The sequence below is a fragment of the Leptosomus discolor genome, chromosome 1, assembly GCF_034619465.1.
Source record: "Leptosomus discolor isolate bLepDis1 chromosome 1, bLepDis1.hap2, whole genome shotgun sequence".
NCBI classification, from domain to species: domain Eukaryota; kingdom Metazoa; phylum Chordata; class Aves; order Leptosomiformes; family Leptosomidae; genus Leptosomus; species Leptosomus discolor.
This window is the reverse complement of record NC_141391.1, coordinates 147,439,079-147,456,897: the sequence shown is the minus strand read 5'-3', so window position 1 is coordinate 147,456,897 and position 17,819 is coordinate 147,439,079. Positions and strand designations below refer to the sequence as shown.

Below are 17,819 nucleotides of genomic sequence, written 5' to 3'. Positions count from 1 at the left end.
TTTCATTCATCTGTATTAACTAACACAGATAATGGGGGATATCAAGACCGTACCAGATCTTACACAGAGCAGACTATGGGCTAGCTCAGTACTGCACACCCAGAAACAGCCAGGCCACCTACTGCTGCGCTGCCGGGCTTGCTTGTCTGTTCAATAAGGCACCAGAGGCAAAAGAAACAGCCATTTCTGAAGTTCAGAAAAGGTTAGCTAATATATTTCTCTTCCTGCTTCACAGAGAACCAGAAGGGAACAGTGGTTCAGTGTTGGCTCAGAAGGAAGTCTGCTTTGTCTGCTGACTTCATTGCCATGACTTCAGGCATGCCCTGTTTTTCTAGATAAGCAGCTAAACTTTCAATCCTCGCTGCTAAACGTTTTTGCCCATTACTTCTTGTGGACAGTGTAACTCCTCAGGGGTAGGGGGGAGGAGAAACAAAGCCAACTTATCCTGAACCTCATGCCAATAAATGTAAAATGTTACTAGAATTCAGGAAAATGTGTGTGGGTGATGAATTCAGAACCAATTTTACAGGGGGAAAATTTGCTGGAAGAAAAATAAACTCCTACAGTACTTTCCAAAACTACTTCCAGCTTTCCTTTTATAAAAGCTCTGAAGCTGTCATGTACCACTCTTGATGATTAATGATTCTGGGATAGCTGATACGTGGGTGACGAATTAGTAATCAGCTTTAGGCTTACACAGACATCCAGCCTCTTTCCATTTCATGTCCTACACCATCCGAGTACAAATTGCTTCCAAAAATGTCTGTGAGACGTGATGGCTTAAATGTGTTGGGAAGAAAGGTGAGAGCCAAGCTTTCCCTACACCACAGGGATGAAATCTATTTCTAAGCCTGCGGGTGCAGGGCTGTAGGGAAGTTCCCACATACACTACAGGTAGATGCTCCACTGCCTTTGCTGGGGTTTGTCCCTAGTTTGAGGTGGGTAAGGGATGGGGATTTTTGTTCAGTCTTAGTTGGTTCCTGTCATTCCTTTCATGGGCTCACTAACTTTTACAGTTTATGAATATCATTATATAGATTTAAATGGAAAATATATTACCTGCCAGCAACGTAATGCCTGCTGATTAAATAAAAAGCCACATTATCCTTTCAGAATAATATGAATGTATCCTGCTTTCTTTACTGCAGCCCATGGATCAGCCAACAGGGATTGGGAAGAAGTTGCATCGGTAGGCCAAGGCTGGTCAGTCATCCAGGGATGGAAAAGAAGTAGAAAAAATCTCTTTGAGCTGAACAAAAGTTATTCAGAAAGTATCGGTGACAGAATGAAATCAGCAGCTTGGCTGATGAAGGGAGGTAACACATTCAGATGGAGTCCTCCCTAGACTGGCACAGAAAAACAGAATAAAAAACCATGGAAAGAAAGCTCTTGTACTAACTCTAGCTTATAAAGAATCTGGATTTAATTTTATTTTCATAGAAAATGCTTTTACTTTATAAATGAGTGGAAATTAGCTTAGATAGACTATGTTCTCTTTTGGACAGAAATTAGCCAAACACCTATAAGCAAAGGGTACTCCTACTCAGCAGTAGTTTAAATCGGGAAGAGATGAGGTCTGTTCTTGTGGCACAGGGATTTCTGTTGGATTCCAATATATTTGTTATGAAAGGTGTTTGACAAATATGTTGTACAGAAAATTGTGTTGTTATTTCTTGTTAAACCCTTTAATCTGTCACAGTCACAGTACTGCCTCAGCTCTAAATTCTAACTGCTAATTTTTAAATAAGTAATTCCCTACGTAGCTGATATGTGTTGAATAAGGAAAAAAAAACCGCAACAACAAACAGTGAGCTCTGTTTGTTTAATAATATGAGTGATCTGGGAGATGAAGGTGAACATAAATTAAATTTGGCACTGGTTGCGAATTAAGAAAACCTTAAAATAATAGTGGAGACAGACCAAGATCAAAAGAACAAAAGTAATTTCCAGAACACTGCAACCAGCTTGGACAAATGAGAATTATTTCCTCAGGGAGGTATAGATCTATATCCCACAGTAATGTGAAGATAAAACAAGGAAATGGTGAGACATGAGGTTGCTATGAGCAATGCCAATGAAAAAGGCCAGATCCTGGTGTCATGGTGCAGAAAGAAAGTAGTTCATCTTTATAAGGCTTTGATAGTAAAATATTTCTCTCAGGACTTTTTTTTTTAAGCTAGAATACAATTTCAAAGAACAGTTCTCAGTAGGGTTACTTGGGAGCGATTGATTCTTCAGAAGTGATTTATTGTTCCTAAAACTTAACTTAGTTAAGAACTGACTAACAAGGACACAAGTCAATTGTGCAAATATTAAAGAGAGAAGACAGCAAGGTTCAAGAGGAATTATTTAGGACATTGAGCAAGAACATAAGTAGAAGCAATGAGAGGTAATTAAGGAGCAGAAATTGCATGCATCATGTAATGAAATGCCTTCTTACAAAGGGAGATGGCAAGCTGTAGAGTAATCTAAAGAAAAGTGGAGGGAGCTCTGTACGGTTTGAGAAATTAAAAATAGTCTGGATCAGGCATATACAGACTTTTTTAACTAATTAAGAAATTGAGAAGAAAAATAGTGCAGGGTGAAGACATAGATAACAGTGTCACTGTTTATGCATTTTTATATTCACTTACTATCTGTGTGCCTAGACAAGGAGAGAAAAGTGTGTATGTGTGACAAAAAGATAGAAACAACAACAGCATTTGCTTGTCTTTCTTCACTCAATGGCTAATTTTCTTTTGCGCCCTCCAACAGGCAGCAATGGTGTTAAACCTGAGTGATTTCAAAAGAAAAGCGAAGTGGGGATTTGTCTTAAGTATTTGTTCTCCCCTGTGCTTTATTCAAGAGACGAGAAATTTTGGTATCTATGTTTCTAAGGGTCCAAACTAGATCAGTCTTATCTCAGCCAGTGTCATAGACTCTGTGAGTAAATATTCATCTGAAAATTAAATGTTCTAAGCACAACAATAATACAATGTTGAAAGCAATGGAATTTAACTACTTTACAGGCTTGGTGGTGATTCTGGAATAAAAGCTTCAGAGACTGGCTCATGAAATCTACTCTCTGCATTCTATGCCCTGCACCAACATTGCTTATCTGTAGAATAATATAATTTTAAAGAATGACTGAACCTTGGCTTCTTTAATTTATGCGAAAAAATGGAGTTTAAATGACTTAAGGATAGTAATACAACATGTGGTTCAGGAATCTAGAACATATCTTGTCACCTCCTCTTCTTTCAGAAAAAAAACTATGTGATTCTTGTTCAAACCTTTTACCAGGAGTTGTACATTTAATACACTCACACTTCTGGTTATAGAGTCACCTTTTTTTTGATGAATTTTACAGCCTTGGTAACATTTTTGTATTCACATGGTGCTATGTGGAGCACCCAGTAATCTAGTCCCGAGCATTGGTGAACTATTAGAGGCTCGTCAGAGCTCGGGAGCTAGCCTTAAGCTTTGAGAGAGGGGGTTAGGGACACAAGCCATTCTAAGACATCTTTTTCTTTGTTGTTAATTCAGAAACAGTAGTAAACACACAGAGAGCTGTGTCATTACTTTCTGGAGCTAAATTGTAGCCCTCCTTGTCTGCTACTGCCAATGGTCAGTAAAAGGCAAGAGCCTCTTTTACCTGACAGTTAAGTCACGTGGTTGCACCGACTCTACCCCATTTCATTTGGGATTGTGTCTACCATAGAATCATAGAATGGTACCTTAAAGATCACTCAGTTCCGACCCCCCTGCCATGGGCAGGGACACCTTCCACCAGCCCAGGTTGCTCCAAATCCCATCCAACCTGGCCTTGAACACTGCCAGGGAGGGGGCAGCCACAGCTTCTCTGGGCAACCTGTGCCAGTGTCTCACCACCCTCACAGGAAATCACAGTTTATCTTAATGTACATCTCCTTCTGGATCATCAAGACAATAAATTATTCTTTTTTAAACAGGATGTCAGAGCTACATCTCACTTCCTTTCTTCACCTTTCTTAAAATGTTCAATTCTGGTTTCAGAGCTCTATAGAAATAAAGGCTTGAAAGAGAAACCCTTATGACCTTCTGAGTATCACAGTCCAGCTTCAATTTTATTTACTTCATTTAAGCCCAGTTAGATAGGCTTTCCTCTCAAATGACTGAAACAGATCAGAAGCATTTTACATAGTTCTTAGGAAGCCCTAAATCTTTTGGGCTCCAGCGTGTTTCCCAGAACTGTTTTTCTCCTTACAAGAAAAAAACCTTGATTCTGTTAAATATTTAACAAATAATACTTGTTCTTTTCAAAAATCCCACTCTCTGTGTGCCTTGGACTAACTGGAGTGGGATTCAATTTGAAACTAAGATGCGTACATATATGATATGATGGAATTCAGTTACCCGACGACAGCTGTTTCAAATACCATGAAGTATCTTGCTTGACTTGCAATGACCGCTCCAGAATGGTGCCAGGTTCCCATAAAGCCTGTGTCATGTTTCCAACTCCATACACACCTTTTGTCTGTCATCTGAGGTGACATGAAACAGCAGTATGGATCCTAGTCTAGATGCCTAAGCTCTTATTTTGATCAATGGAGACTTTAGTCCCAAATAATTTTCCTGAACATATAGGACATGACCTAACATGTACCATCTGGCCTCCAGCTGCCACTGCAGAAAAGAAGGGCCTCAGGTAAGGCCTGTGACATGTTTGACAGTTTGTGCAGATATCTTAAGCATCTTATGGGTCTCAAATGGCGCCAGACACCAATGTGTGGCAAATTTAACCAAGCCAAGCCAGGAGATGTCCACAAAATGATGAGTTGAATCTCTGTCTGGCCTCCCTCCTTGATAGCTTTACAGAGGTCTGCTTAGACTTTACTGGGAATTTACATACCTACCTTACGTATGCACTTGGGTAGGTCAACAGTATCTATGAACTGATGTGTTCATTGTAGGGTGTTAGCTGTGACGCTTTCCTTCCGTCCCAGTGACCAATGGTTAGTTTTTCCCACTTGGCAGCCAGGAGACCCTAGAGAACATTGGTTTGTTCACTCTTTAGAGATTGTGTGACTCAGGACAGCCCTAGACCCTATTTTTGCCAGCATAGTTCTCCCCATTAGGAATGCAGCATACTGTCTTTTATTAGAGCTAGACAGCTCAAGTCCTTTCTAATCTCCTACAAAGCAAGCTGAACCAGTAAACCTGCACTTTTTCTTGACAAAAAGCCTTATTTCACTTGGGAGAGAGAGGGCTGGAATAAACTAACAGTAACAAAAGCACTGTTTTTCCTTGCATTAGCAGCACCCACATTAGGCACTGATTGCCCATTTGGTGCAGTGGCAAGCTGCATGTAGAACGGGCATGTTGATGCAGATGTTGAAGGTATCAGACTGCACGAGGTGCATAAGCTATATTCGGAGATTCAAATTGGTAACACAGATAGAGCACCTTTGCATTTTTATCATAGTAAATGGCAAAGCCATCTGGAAGCTTGCGCCACAGACACTACTGGATTTCTGAAATGTAGAAAATGCCTGCTTAAAAAATGCTTTTCAGAACCACCCTGAAACAAAGTTTCAGAACGTATCTTTTTTATTTCTCTGCATTCAATTGAGATAAACTTCTTTATTTCTTTATTTGTTGCTTTGCCATTGACCTCTGTGTCATTGACCTCTGTCACAGTGTGTCTTCTCTCTGTATGTACGTACCCGGGTGCATGCATGAGATAGATAGGAAAGAAGTTAGGAATAGAAATGAAATTGTGCACAGAGGGGGAAAAATTTGGATCAGAAAATACGCTAAAACAGAGAAGCAGTTAAATGTTTTCAAATTTTAGGTGACAGAAAGTAGTCGTTTGGGGAAAAAAATACCTTATTTGTGCAATCACTTTTGGCCCACTGCTCTTCTGTTTTGTCTTGCCAATAGCAGACAGTGCAGGGTGTGCCATAGCGATATAGGGGATTATCTTCTTTTGTAATTATTATTTAATTACTGCAAATGTGATTTTTTTTTAAATTTTCTTTAAAGTAATCTGAAAATATTTTGTAACAGGAAAACTAAAAGCTTAGTAGCAGAGTAGAATAGAGATATTCAGGGCTTTGGGCTATGCAGAGCCTAAAGAAAAAACAAGAGTCTTCAGTCCCACATTAGGATTTATGAAGTAACAACAAAACTGCCCGTTCACACTGCAATCCCATTTGTCCTGAAGGTTTCTATATCTTATTAATCTGTTTTTGAAGGAACTTCTTGCTTTGTACTATCATTGTCTTAGTGCTGATTATTTTCCTAGCTCTTCAATTTAGAATTAGCCCAGAGGATGTTATCTTTCTCTAAGGCAGAGGCTGTATTTGTCAATTAAGCTGCAGCTTACAAAGACAGGGTTTAGCCTTTCTCTGGTTAGTTACACAGAGACTCAGAGAACGTGAAACACAATGTAGCAGCAGTGATGGCTTTTCCACATTTCTTACTACTTTTAATTTAGTCAAGAGGCAGCTAGTAATTTATACAGGTTACTGGGTGCAAGGCTGATTTCTTCTGTGGATTTTTTTCTAATCCTACTTTATTGGATAATAATCAAGTCTGCCTCATGTCTCATGTCTAGACTTAATATATAAATATTTTGTTTTGTAGCTGTTAAGGTTTTTTCTAACCATTTTCTATAGTGATATGATTTTTAAAGATGTAAGGATATCTCAATATTAATCATTAAGGAATATTTTGTAGTCCTTTCTTCACTATGTAGAAGATAAATTTTCATGGCAGTGCATGAGAAAAGTAAGAGAAAAAAACAAGATTGAAGGTAAAGCATAGGAAAACTGAGAGTTAGAGCTACTGGACAAAGTAAAGTTTTTTTTTGGGAGGGGGCAGTAGCTGAAATCGGAGCCTTTCTAAAGCCTGGATTTCTTTTTCTTTTTTCATTGAAGAAGGTGAAGAAAGCCACTTGGATTTAAAAATGTCCAGGAAATTAATTTTGGGAGAAGAAAGGAAGTTATTTATAGAGGAGGAAAGGTGGCATTAGTTAATACAAGTTACCTTTGATCTTTTTCTTTTTTTTTTTTTTGTCAAGATTGTTGAAAATGAAAAATGGGAAAAAGAGAACAGCAGCTGGAACTGTCAAATGTTCAGGACCCATCAATCTGTTTTACTCTAGGATAAAAGGTGGAAAAATTAGATCTGCATGTCTAACACTAAAAGAAACTGATGATATGATTTAAATTTGAGGCAATAGTCTAAAATTAGATGTCACTTAGGAAGAGGTCAGTTTAAAAAGATTTACAATAAAACATCCCTGAAGTGCATTTTTTAAAAAAAACCATAAAACTTTCCTTCAAATTTGCATGAGTAAGGCCCAGTATGTATATTGGCTGCTAAATTGCAGTTTAATATACGGCAAATTTTGAAGTAGTTAGGCCTTCTGTAATGCAAACAAAGAATCCATCCTTAAGGAGAGTTGTGGATAGTTAGTAATGATCAAGGGAGAAAAGTCATTAGGATAATGTAGTTCTTGTGGAAAAATTAATTGAATTTCATTCATTATTTCCCAGCTACAGCTAGTGTATTTAAAATTAAATTACACAGGACATAACCTATTTGCATGGGTTTCTGTAAGTAAATATCAATACTTTTTTGGTTTTGGAAGATAAAATTGGAGTGAAAAATGGAGCACAGCCATAACAGATACATGTCTGTATTAGTTTTTCAGTATTGAATTACAGATGTGGAGAGAAGTAAATCCAAAGTATTATTTTGTCTCCCTCACTCCCCCTCATTCTTAAATATTTTCATCACCTTCTGCCTGACTTTAAAACAAAATAACATTTCAAAAATAAACTGCTTTTTTAAACATATATACAGGCAGTTGTAACTGAGTTCCTTAAAAACATCAGTCATTATCAAGGTCAAGTAGGCAGGTCATTCTCTGAGAAAATTGTTCAGTCATGGCTTGTTTGTATTTGAAGGAAGCATAGAGAGTCAGCTCCTAAATTCAATTCAATTTTTTTTATTGGCAGATCAAAATCACTGTTTTTTTTCTGTCCATAGTCATAGCAGAGAGAGCTATGGCTTTTCTGTTGGGAACTTCGTTTTATTCCTTTTCAGCCTTACGGAATTTTATAGCTTGAATTTATTCACAAGTGTACACAACCAAAGATTTATGACAGTAATTTAAATTGGGAATACCTTCTTTTAAAGGAAGTAAATTTTTGGGTTCATGAAGAGACTATAGAATTAAACATAAATAGAATTCAATCTAAAACTTTAGGTTTTTCTGTTGGCTTGATCACAAGCACATTCAAGCTATAAAGGTTTTGCAGAGTAGTTAAAGTGCAAAATGGCATTCCCATGGTACCCTTTGATTTTCCTTCTGGCCTGGACTATGGAGAGAAATCAGTGATTTTTGAGCCATTAATAATAACAAAAGGGGGTTTTGCTGGATTTCAGAATTACTCCTGCTAGAAATCTTACTCTGTGTTTATAATGGACCCACCAGAATAGATCTTTTTTGGTGCAAATGAGACTGTCATTTAGGAAGATATTCTTCATGTTTACCTAAGTTTGACAATGTGCCCACGCAATCTGAGTTAGAAGTGAAAGGATAATCCAGGGATTTTGCTTACTAAATGTGACATTGTAATATGACAGAAGACATAATCTTTAGAAAGGAAAAAAAAAAAATCTGATGTTTTCCTCATACCTCTTTATTCAAACAAACACTCAACTCATATATGAAAGCCTGAGAAAGGACTAGTTTGCCCCAAAGCCTGGGACTTTTGCCTCCCGTGTCAGTTCTCTTAATAAAAGAGTTTGCTTCAAATTTCACCCACTTTAGATTCAAAAAGATATTTCTACCATGTTAATCCTGCTCTTCTTTTCTCACTATGATTGTCAAACTGCCAAGATCCCTGTTTGTCCCTGCTAGGGAGGGTCTAGCAAAGTACAGCTCCTTCCATGGCCATTGTAAGTCTTGTCTCAAGAAATCCTTCGGTGAAGAAGGCTCTTCACAAGAAAAGATTCAACTAGTGTGCTAATCAAAAGAGAAGCCAGTGCGAACTCATCATACGAGCTATCCATACTCTGCTCTTGTAAAGCCGTGGCTGATTTATACCTGCTCTTAATCTGTAGTTTTGAATGATTAGTGTGTAGTGGGACAGAACCTTTTTGACAGTTGGAGACCCTTGTTAGATGTGTTGTGTTATGTCAGGAGTCAGGCATGGGCAATTGAGAAGTGGAAGATGTGATCTGACTTGAAGAGTGCTCAGCTGAAGCTTTTTGATTGCTTGATGCCGTAACAGTGTCACTGCAGATAGAGCATTGGGACAATTGTGGAATTTGGAGTAGCCTGTTTGCCTTTCCTCGGCAAGTGAAGATGAAGTAGGAACAAGTTATCTGTAAAACAGGGGGGAAAAACCCCAACACCCAATAACCAGAACTAAGATCTCTGGTTGGAATTCAGGTGGCTGCAGTTTAAATTACCCCTAACAGCCTGGCTGCTGATTGCTACTATTCATGAAAAGTGGCTTTGTTTTAGTTCTGACAGATCCCAGAGCAGGTGCTCTGCCTTGAGTTATTTTCTCTGAATAGCTAAAATATTCTCTTTTTTGATTTTCTCTCTCGACCCTCTCCTCCCACTCACCTCTTTGCTGCATTCAAAGGGATAGTGAAGAAGTAGCTTCCTGTCCAAGTTTCTTATGTCCATAGCGCTACTGCAAAGTGCCTTCCTTAGATTTCTGGAGGAGTTCGCTGAAGGAAGAAGGTTAGTTGGCTTGAGGTATTTGTGGTAATGTGCCAGCACTGCTAGCAAGGTACAAGTAGCAACTTGAAGGCGTAGCGACAATTTTATCTCATTTTTTTTTGATTCATCTCATGCACTGCTGGATGCCCCAGTCCTGTTAAACAATCACACGGCAATCAGCTTGGCTTCTTTCCCTGGTAGGTGAATGTCAGACTGAGCCTGTTTCAAATGCAAACAACGCTGCCGTGATCTGTGCCTTTGGTGTCCTGAGGTGCACAGTGGGGCACAGTGCTTGTGCCTACACCTTGTCCCAGCCAGGCAGCTCAAAGGGGGGCAGAGCTGGACTGGACGGATGCAGACGTCCTCTCCATTACCTTTGTAGCCTGTTACCTACCAGCTGGGCTCCTCAGCCCGGCGCTCTTTGCAGCTGCTGCTGACCTCGGCTTTCAAAATTCGCTCTAACGTGGTCCCTGGTTAGGCAATACACTGCTGGGATGATTTATAAAGCCTGACATTTTACAGGACTCTCCCTGTACTGTATTTCTGCGGTTGAGATAGTGAAGATTGTTGTGCCAGGCCTCAGCAGTTGAGCTGATAAGGTCCTCTTCAAGAATGACAACCCCTCCTTTTTTGTCTGAAATGACTAAAATCTGTTGATGTTCAAGTTACAGTGATGCTTATCTGTTCATTGAGAAGGGAAGAGATTGATAACAGTTAGGATCCTCATTGCTTGGACTGGTATTTAAGGCTACATTTCTTTCTCCTTCCTGATATTTAAGAGACTGTTCAATTTACTGTTACTTGTAATCCTTGACTGAAGCTTTAGTATAGTTCTAGATCAATAGAGATGGGCTTTCAAATGGACAGTATAAATTATAAATCCTGCGTTAACAATATGGTATTGTGTTGTAGCAAAATACCTGTTCGTTTCACTGCCATTTAATAGCATTCTTATTTTGGCCGATGAATCCTATCTAAATCCCATGTATATTTTACATCAGATGTACTGAGCTTAGCAATAGTAACATTAATCGTTCACATAATGCTGACAATATGTAATGGTTTGAGTAGTGCATCCTTTGATGCTGTATAGTGTTAATGACAGCAATAATAAGCTTTGCAGTTGACCACTTCATTTGCCTTGAAGGATCATTTCAGATAACAAAAAACAGAGATTTGTTGTGCGAGAACTGGTTGCTCACACACCCAAGCACTTTTTCTTCCTGATAGAGAAGTTATTTATTGCTAGGACACCAGCAGTTTCTCCTGTCACAAGGATATGTTGTTGATAATGCCTGTAGAAAGCCACGTATTTCTAGACACATACTGTGAATAATCAAAACTGAGAAACAACATTATTCTGAGCCAGGTAAAATTACAATGGGAAATATAAGTGCAACTACCTGTGTAATGCTCTGGGTTCATCAGTTCCAAACGTTTTAAGACCTTTTCTTTTTGCCTGCGTTTTCATTTGCATCCCGTCGCTGGATTGCCTATGAGCTGTCAGGTAAACGTGTTGCCTAAAATGCTGATAATACAATTAAAACTACTGCTATTTTGATATGCCTAGTTTTGTGCTTTCTGATTGTATACTGTGTTACCAACGCAAAGGTTTCTGCTTAATCATAAGCTAAGCACTAAGTGCCGTACACTGGCAAGATACCTGTTCCATAGTTTTTCATGATTATGTTCCTTGTGTGATCTTTTAAAGCCTCTCACACGACCAATGTGTTTTTCTGAGTAACTGTCATGTTGCTTTAGGAATAACCTCAGAAGTTATCAAAAAACTCTCCACCCGCTAGCATTAGCTTATGACTGAGCCTGGTTAATAGATTGGCCCTGATCTTGAGTACCTACTATAAGATGGACTATCTGGAATATCATTCAGTAACCTGAACTGGAAAATTAAGAGAGTTTGCAGCTGGGTGATGGGAGTGATCGGAAAGATGGTTATTATAAGAATCCTGTTCTGCCCATATTGCTGCAGGAAATGCGCCTGGCTCTTCTATAGTGCTATGCTTTATGAAACACCCTTAGAAACAATCAGTTCTCCTCAGCATCAGCACTGCTATCCAGGGGTTAAATCAATACGAACTTACTGGCTAGAATCCTGTTTCTATGCAATGCTCTGGAAAAATGGAAGGGCTAGACTTTGTATCAGATTAAGCTGAGTTAAAGTAGATTGAGGCTTAAGGGTTTTTCTATCAGAATGTAAAATATTAAACATAGGCAATTTTACCTTGTTCTTGTATTATTTAATTTCTATTTTCCCTAATCAATATTAAGCTGAATTCTTATAATTCCAATTATTTACTGCACTAGCACTCCAATTTAGCCAAGAGAATACTGAGAATGTAACATGCTTCTGTGTCTGCTTAAAGTCCAGATTTCATTTGGTACTTTTTATTTGTTTTCATTGCTAGAACATGAGCATTCATATTTATGACCATTTTGTTCCTCAGCGCCTCCCAGATGGCTCTGCCCCAAGTGCACATGCTGAATTTTATCTTCTGCCGGATCCTTATGAGGTCAGTCGAAGGAAAACAAGAACAGCTCCAAAAAGCTCTGACCCTACTTACAATGAAATTGTGAGTACCATTCACTTCCTTCCACCATTTCTTACATGTTTGATTTTCTTTGCCCACTCTTGAAAAAAAAAAAAAAAAAAAAGCAATACAGCATTCAGAGCCGTTGCAATGAGCTGTTGCAATGAGTACAATCAAAAAGAAGGAAAGAAGGAACATATCATAAGCTGAACCACAAATGGGGACAATCTTCTGCTTTGCATCTTTCTCAGAACTGAAACAGTCTCTTTATGTCTCTCTCTTCAGCAAAGCAGTTGGATTATTCACACTGCTCTGTCTTACACCATAACCACAGTTACATGTTAGCCAAATGAGACCAAGCATCATTGCACCAAAATCTAGGCTCTTTTGAATGCAGATTTGTAAAATAACATAAAAAGTACTAATTAAATGGATGCTCTTACTCAAATTCACATTTAAAAACAGACAACCAAATTGATTGTCACTGTCCTAAACGATAACACAGTAATAAATAGCCAAGTTCTTTTTATGTCAAAATGCTAGCAGTCATATATAATTATTTCACACACCACTGAAGTGCTCACGCCTCTGGGGTGAAAAGAAACATTTGTATGGAGAAACATTTACAACAGAATGGGAAGTGGCATAAGCTATATTCCTATGTAAAGGCAGATGAGATTCAAACAGTAGGTGGGATTGGAGATTATTGCATATAACAAGTCTCCTAAAGGTCTGAAAGCAATTTACGAATGCAGTATGATCATGCTTTAAGACAGAAGACATGGAAAATATTACCACTCCACCCTGCTTCGTGGATAAGATATGATGAAGCTTAAGTCTCTCAGCTGAGACTAAGGGTCCTTATCTCCTAGTTTCCCAGTCCTGAGGTTTTAATATTTTTCTTTCTCTTTTCCTAAATCTATTTGATTACAAAAGTTACCTACTTACACTGATGACTTCCAGTGCTTCTGTAAGTAGGCTCCTCGAGTAGTATTGCTGCAAACAGCTGAGACAGATGTAATTTCCTTCCCTATGGTACTGCAGTGGAATAACAGGGAACTAGGCTTCCAGGCTTTATTTTTTTTGTTATGTTCTTTTCTTTTTTTGCAATCAAAGAGACAGTGGAATGAATCTAATTGACCTGTCTAAAGAAATTCCTCTACATTTGAAGGATACTTAAGCAAAGAAATACAAAGTGATTATATAATAACATCCATTGTAAAGTATCCAAAATGGACTACAGACAAGAACCAGACAGCCGCACTGGAAGACGATTATTCTTCTAATCATTATTAGATCAAGTTGAATGCAAGAGGATCCAAAACCCCATCTGCAGTCGCACAGTAGTCACTGGTAGGAGAGTTAATTGTGGTTAAAGAGAATTCCACTGCTGTTAAGAGAAATTCCGTGAAAACTTTAATATCCTTTACTCAAAACTTACAGCCTTCTTCACAGATGCTCAATCTTTTTCACCAGGAACTGCTAATCACAGTGGGGACATATGGTTCCATTGAACTTGGACATTTCAAACCCGATGCTTGTGCTGTTAGCAGCTCTGTTCTTCCATATGTGATATCATTCTGTATGCATTTTCTGTCCAAGGCTGGTAGACTGAGGCAGAAGCCGCCTCAGGGAAGAAAAACTACTAAAAATATAAGTCAGCTGTCTTTTAAGTTAGTTACTGTTCAAAACGCTGTGTACAGAAATGTACTAGCCTTTTTTATGAGTTCATAAGTTTTTATTAAAGCCAAATGGCTGGAAGGAAGCTGTATATTAATTTCTCTCTGTGTTCAAGACTGAGAAAATTCTGAAATGTGCTTCTCTTGGGTATTTTTGTTTTCAGTTTTGTACTTTTATTGCTTATGACTGCCTACAGCAAATTATCAGCCTTGCAAAAGTGCATTTTATTTTTGATTTTTACTCATGTGTGTGAGAGCGAAGATGTGAAAGTCCAGGAGGGCTGACAATAGAATGAACTGTGCCAAATGTTCTGGAGTTGCTTTTAAAAAGCACTCCTTTTTTCTCATCTTCCTTTATTTGGACTTTGGAGTTTGTTGCATCCACACTTGTATAACCTTGCATTAAAAAATGATGGTTGAAAAGAAGAGGAGAAACAACACAGAAAAACAGGATGTAGTGTAAAGAGAAAAGGAATAACATACCTGCTTATAGCCACTGTTAGGAATAAGATTTACTTGGGAGGTTCAGAGTAATTTAGTTAAAACTAGGGAAGTAAAAAAAAAAAAAATTGAAAATAAATCTGAATGATTTAAGTTTAAACTCTTGCCAACAAGAGTCGCAATGACCAGAACCAGCTGCGGTGGGGTCTTGCTCATTTGTGTAGCATTTGCCCTGAGACATGCTTCAAGGTTGCTCTTCAGTCAGTTGTCCTCAGCTTGTCTCTTGAGTGCCTGCACGTAGGCACGCCCACGAAATGAGCAAACCTCCGAGACAAAGCAGAGTGTGCGTTGCCACCGTGGAGCCAGAACGAGGGGAAACTGTCTCCATCCTGCCCTTGGGGTGTAGACAAATATAAGCAAATATACCTGGGCCTTATCAGTCTGTTAGTGTCGCTGCCGTTGCCCTCGGAGCAGAGGTGACACTGGCCTGCGACAACCAGAATAGCCCCAGTGAGCCTGGGTGAGGGGGAGGAGGGGAGCTGCACCAGGAGCCACAGCCACTCCCTCCAGCACCGTGCGTCAAAGCTAATTTGGACAATTAAGAGCGAATCTAGGAACTATGCCATGGCTACCTGAGGAGAAGCAACTGTCCGGCATTTGCAATTAAAATGTCATTAGACTCCTGCAGGTCAACAGTGCTTCTCTTTTTGGCACCAGGAATACTTGAATTCCAGCCCTGACTATCCCACTGATTTGCTGCATGGCCATGTATCGCTCACCTCCATTTGATCTAGCTGTATAAATGGGAGGCTAATATCCTCACTGCACAATAATTTCAGGATTTAACAGTTCTGATTATGAAATTCTGGCAGGTGGCATTTGTTTTATCCACATACTAATCCAGCCATCTCCAGACCTTTCTTCTGTGCCTGCATCCTGACGATATATACCTTGCTCCAGCTGAATTTGTAACACCATTTTAGAAACCGTTTATTGGGTTCATTTGAAAACCACCCACCCTGCACTGTAAGGCCTGTCATTGCTCAAAGCTTGAAGCCTCTTTTTGTCCAAAGATTGAAAGTTGTTCATTACCCTAGGTCGTGCCTGTTGTCATCCACCATACTGAAGATTTCCTAGCTCTTACAGCTTACACGTACACTTTTTGCTGATTTAAAGTAACAGCTGACGATGATATCTTCAATATATTGGCAAAGAAACAAGGCACCTTTCTATGGTAACATTAATATCACTTCAATGATTTGTTCTAAATTATGCTATCGCTTACTGCACCTGTCCTTCCTTTTTGGATTTTCTCCATCGTTTCGCTTTGATTGTGCTGGCGAGGTGCCATTGGGGGACAGAGAAGCTGGAATTTTTAATTCACACAGAATTTGGTGAAATAGGCACAGTAAACATCAAAACTGAAAAGCACTAGGCATGACTTTCGTGACAGCACTTCCACACTATGATTTCCAAAGGTTTCTAAATGGAAAAGGAAACGCTGCTGCCTGGTAAGACCTTTCCAGTAAATCCAGTTAAAAAGACTGAGTGGGAGAGCTTTTCTTTCCCTGTAGCCGTGGCAGTGGCTGTTCATCCCCACAGCACCGGCTGTCCCCCTGCACCAGAGAGCTAGGTGTCCTGCCTGTTGGCGCTCGCTGCCAGGGCAGCCTGGGGTCCTGCCTGTTCGGCGCTCGCTGCGGCATCCCTGCAGCCTGCAGCGCGGACACGGTCACTTGGCGGTCCCGCAGGGGCAGCCAAGGCCAGCTGGGCGAACCAACAGCCTTGTGCCTCCTGGGCCCACCCGTGAAGCTCAGAACCACATTTCTGCTGCTGCTCCATGTGAGGAACGTTGCTGGGGCCGAGCCAACTTTACAAACTCTGTCCCTGTCTGAGGGACGCCTCCCGTGGCCGTTTCTGCTGCGTATAACTGGAGGTGCAGAGAGGACTCAGCGGTCCGGCCCACAGAGATGCCAGCTCGAGGGGGCTCAGTCTGAGTTTTCTTTTCCGCAGCAGAGCCATTTGCACGGACTGCGTTCCCATGGCACAGTGAACCCAAGCAGGTTGAATGAAAAACGCCTTTTAGGCAGTTTCACTCTCCCATTCTCCTGAAGTGACAGTGTGTCTCTGTGTTTGCCTTTTTTACTGCACAGAGAGATTAAAAATTAAAGCATTTTTTCCATTGCAACTGAAATAGCAAAAACATTTCTAGCCATACAAATTTTAGATTAAGTGTAGTTCTCGCAACAAAGCTTACCTTTCAGGCCTCAAACTGAGAGCATTCTTGCACATTTTATCAACCCACATGTGGTTCACTCAGCAGTTTTTGATTAATGCAGAGACTGAAACACAGGGATCTGTTCTGAATGCAGCTCATTCTTGTCAGCCTATCACTCCAGATCTTTTTTTTTTTTTTTTTTTAAATTCAGAAAATGCACCATTAACATTTCATAATTAACCTCAGTGTGTTCTCATAGTGTTAAGATAATTTCAGGGATATTTTAAAAACTTAAAGCACAAGATTTAATCACAAGTACCGTACTGAGAAAAAAATTCTGAGGTACTGTGCATTGATGTGATACACCTTTAGAAGACATATCAATGTAACATAAAGTTACTTTAAGGTACTACTACTAAGGAACATGTAACAAATACAGTCTACGTATGTTAAAAAAACCAACTTGACATCAAAACTGTTTTTCCTGATTTTTGCAAAAGAGCAATACCATTTATCCAAGCATCTGCTACGGAAAGATATTTAAAAATTACAATAATCTACACTTTTACAGAATTACCTATCTTAGTTTTTCACGCTGCTGTCCATGATGAGTACCCTCCATCTGAATCTCTCCTCCAGAAAATCAACTGTAATATCATTCCCCGGTGAACTCCATGGAGGGTCTGATATTTCTTTACATTTGAGTTCAAAACTCTGCTTAAGTTAGAGTTTCAATTTTCACAGGGAAAATTATGTATACCTATTTTTTACTCAAGCATTGAGCAACACAGGTTTCAACTTTATTTACAAATGCTTGGTAATCAGATTTCACAAGCCTAAGCTGGCAGAATCTCTTTTATATAAACTACATAAGGTCAAATATATTTCTGAGGTAAATTCACTAAGTTAAGTGAATTTGGCTCATGGTTAGTAGTTTTGTAATTCTGGAGGGCGGTTTAAAGCAATTGTTAGAAAGTTGTAATCATCATCCTGAACGCTGTATTGAACTAAGTGTTTTGCGTGTCAAATAGATTCACAGATTCACATGTTTTTTTCTGTGTCACTATATATTATTTCAGGTTGTGTATGACAAAGTCGCAGAGCTCAAAGGCCGTGTACTGAAGCTTATTGTGAAAAGCAAAGGAACATTTGTGGGAGCTGTTAACATTCAACTGAGCAGTGTCCAGTTAAATGAAGAAAAGTGGTATCCCCTGGGAAACAGTGTAATTTAA

At 39.3% G+C, this 17,819-nt stretch overlaps 1 protein-coding gene across 1 annotated transcript in view; it reads left to right on the top strand.

The window, feature by feature from the left end:
- Nucleotides 1-17,819, top strand: part of PIK3C2G (phosphatidylinositol-4-phosphate 3-kinase catalytic subunit type 2 gamma) — a 205,741-nt gene extending 187,922 nt beyond the window's left edge. Inside the window, exons 31-32 of the mRNA XM_086466907.1 lie at nucleotides 12,169-12,294; nucleotides 17,667-17,819. Of these exons, the coding sequence (XP_086323033.1) occupies nucleotides 12,169-12,294; nucleotides 17,667-17,819 (279 nt within the window). The remainder of the gene's footprint in view (nucleotides 1-12,168; nucleotides 12,295-17,666) is intronic.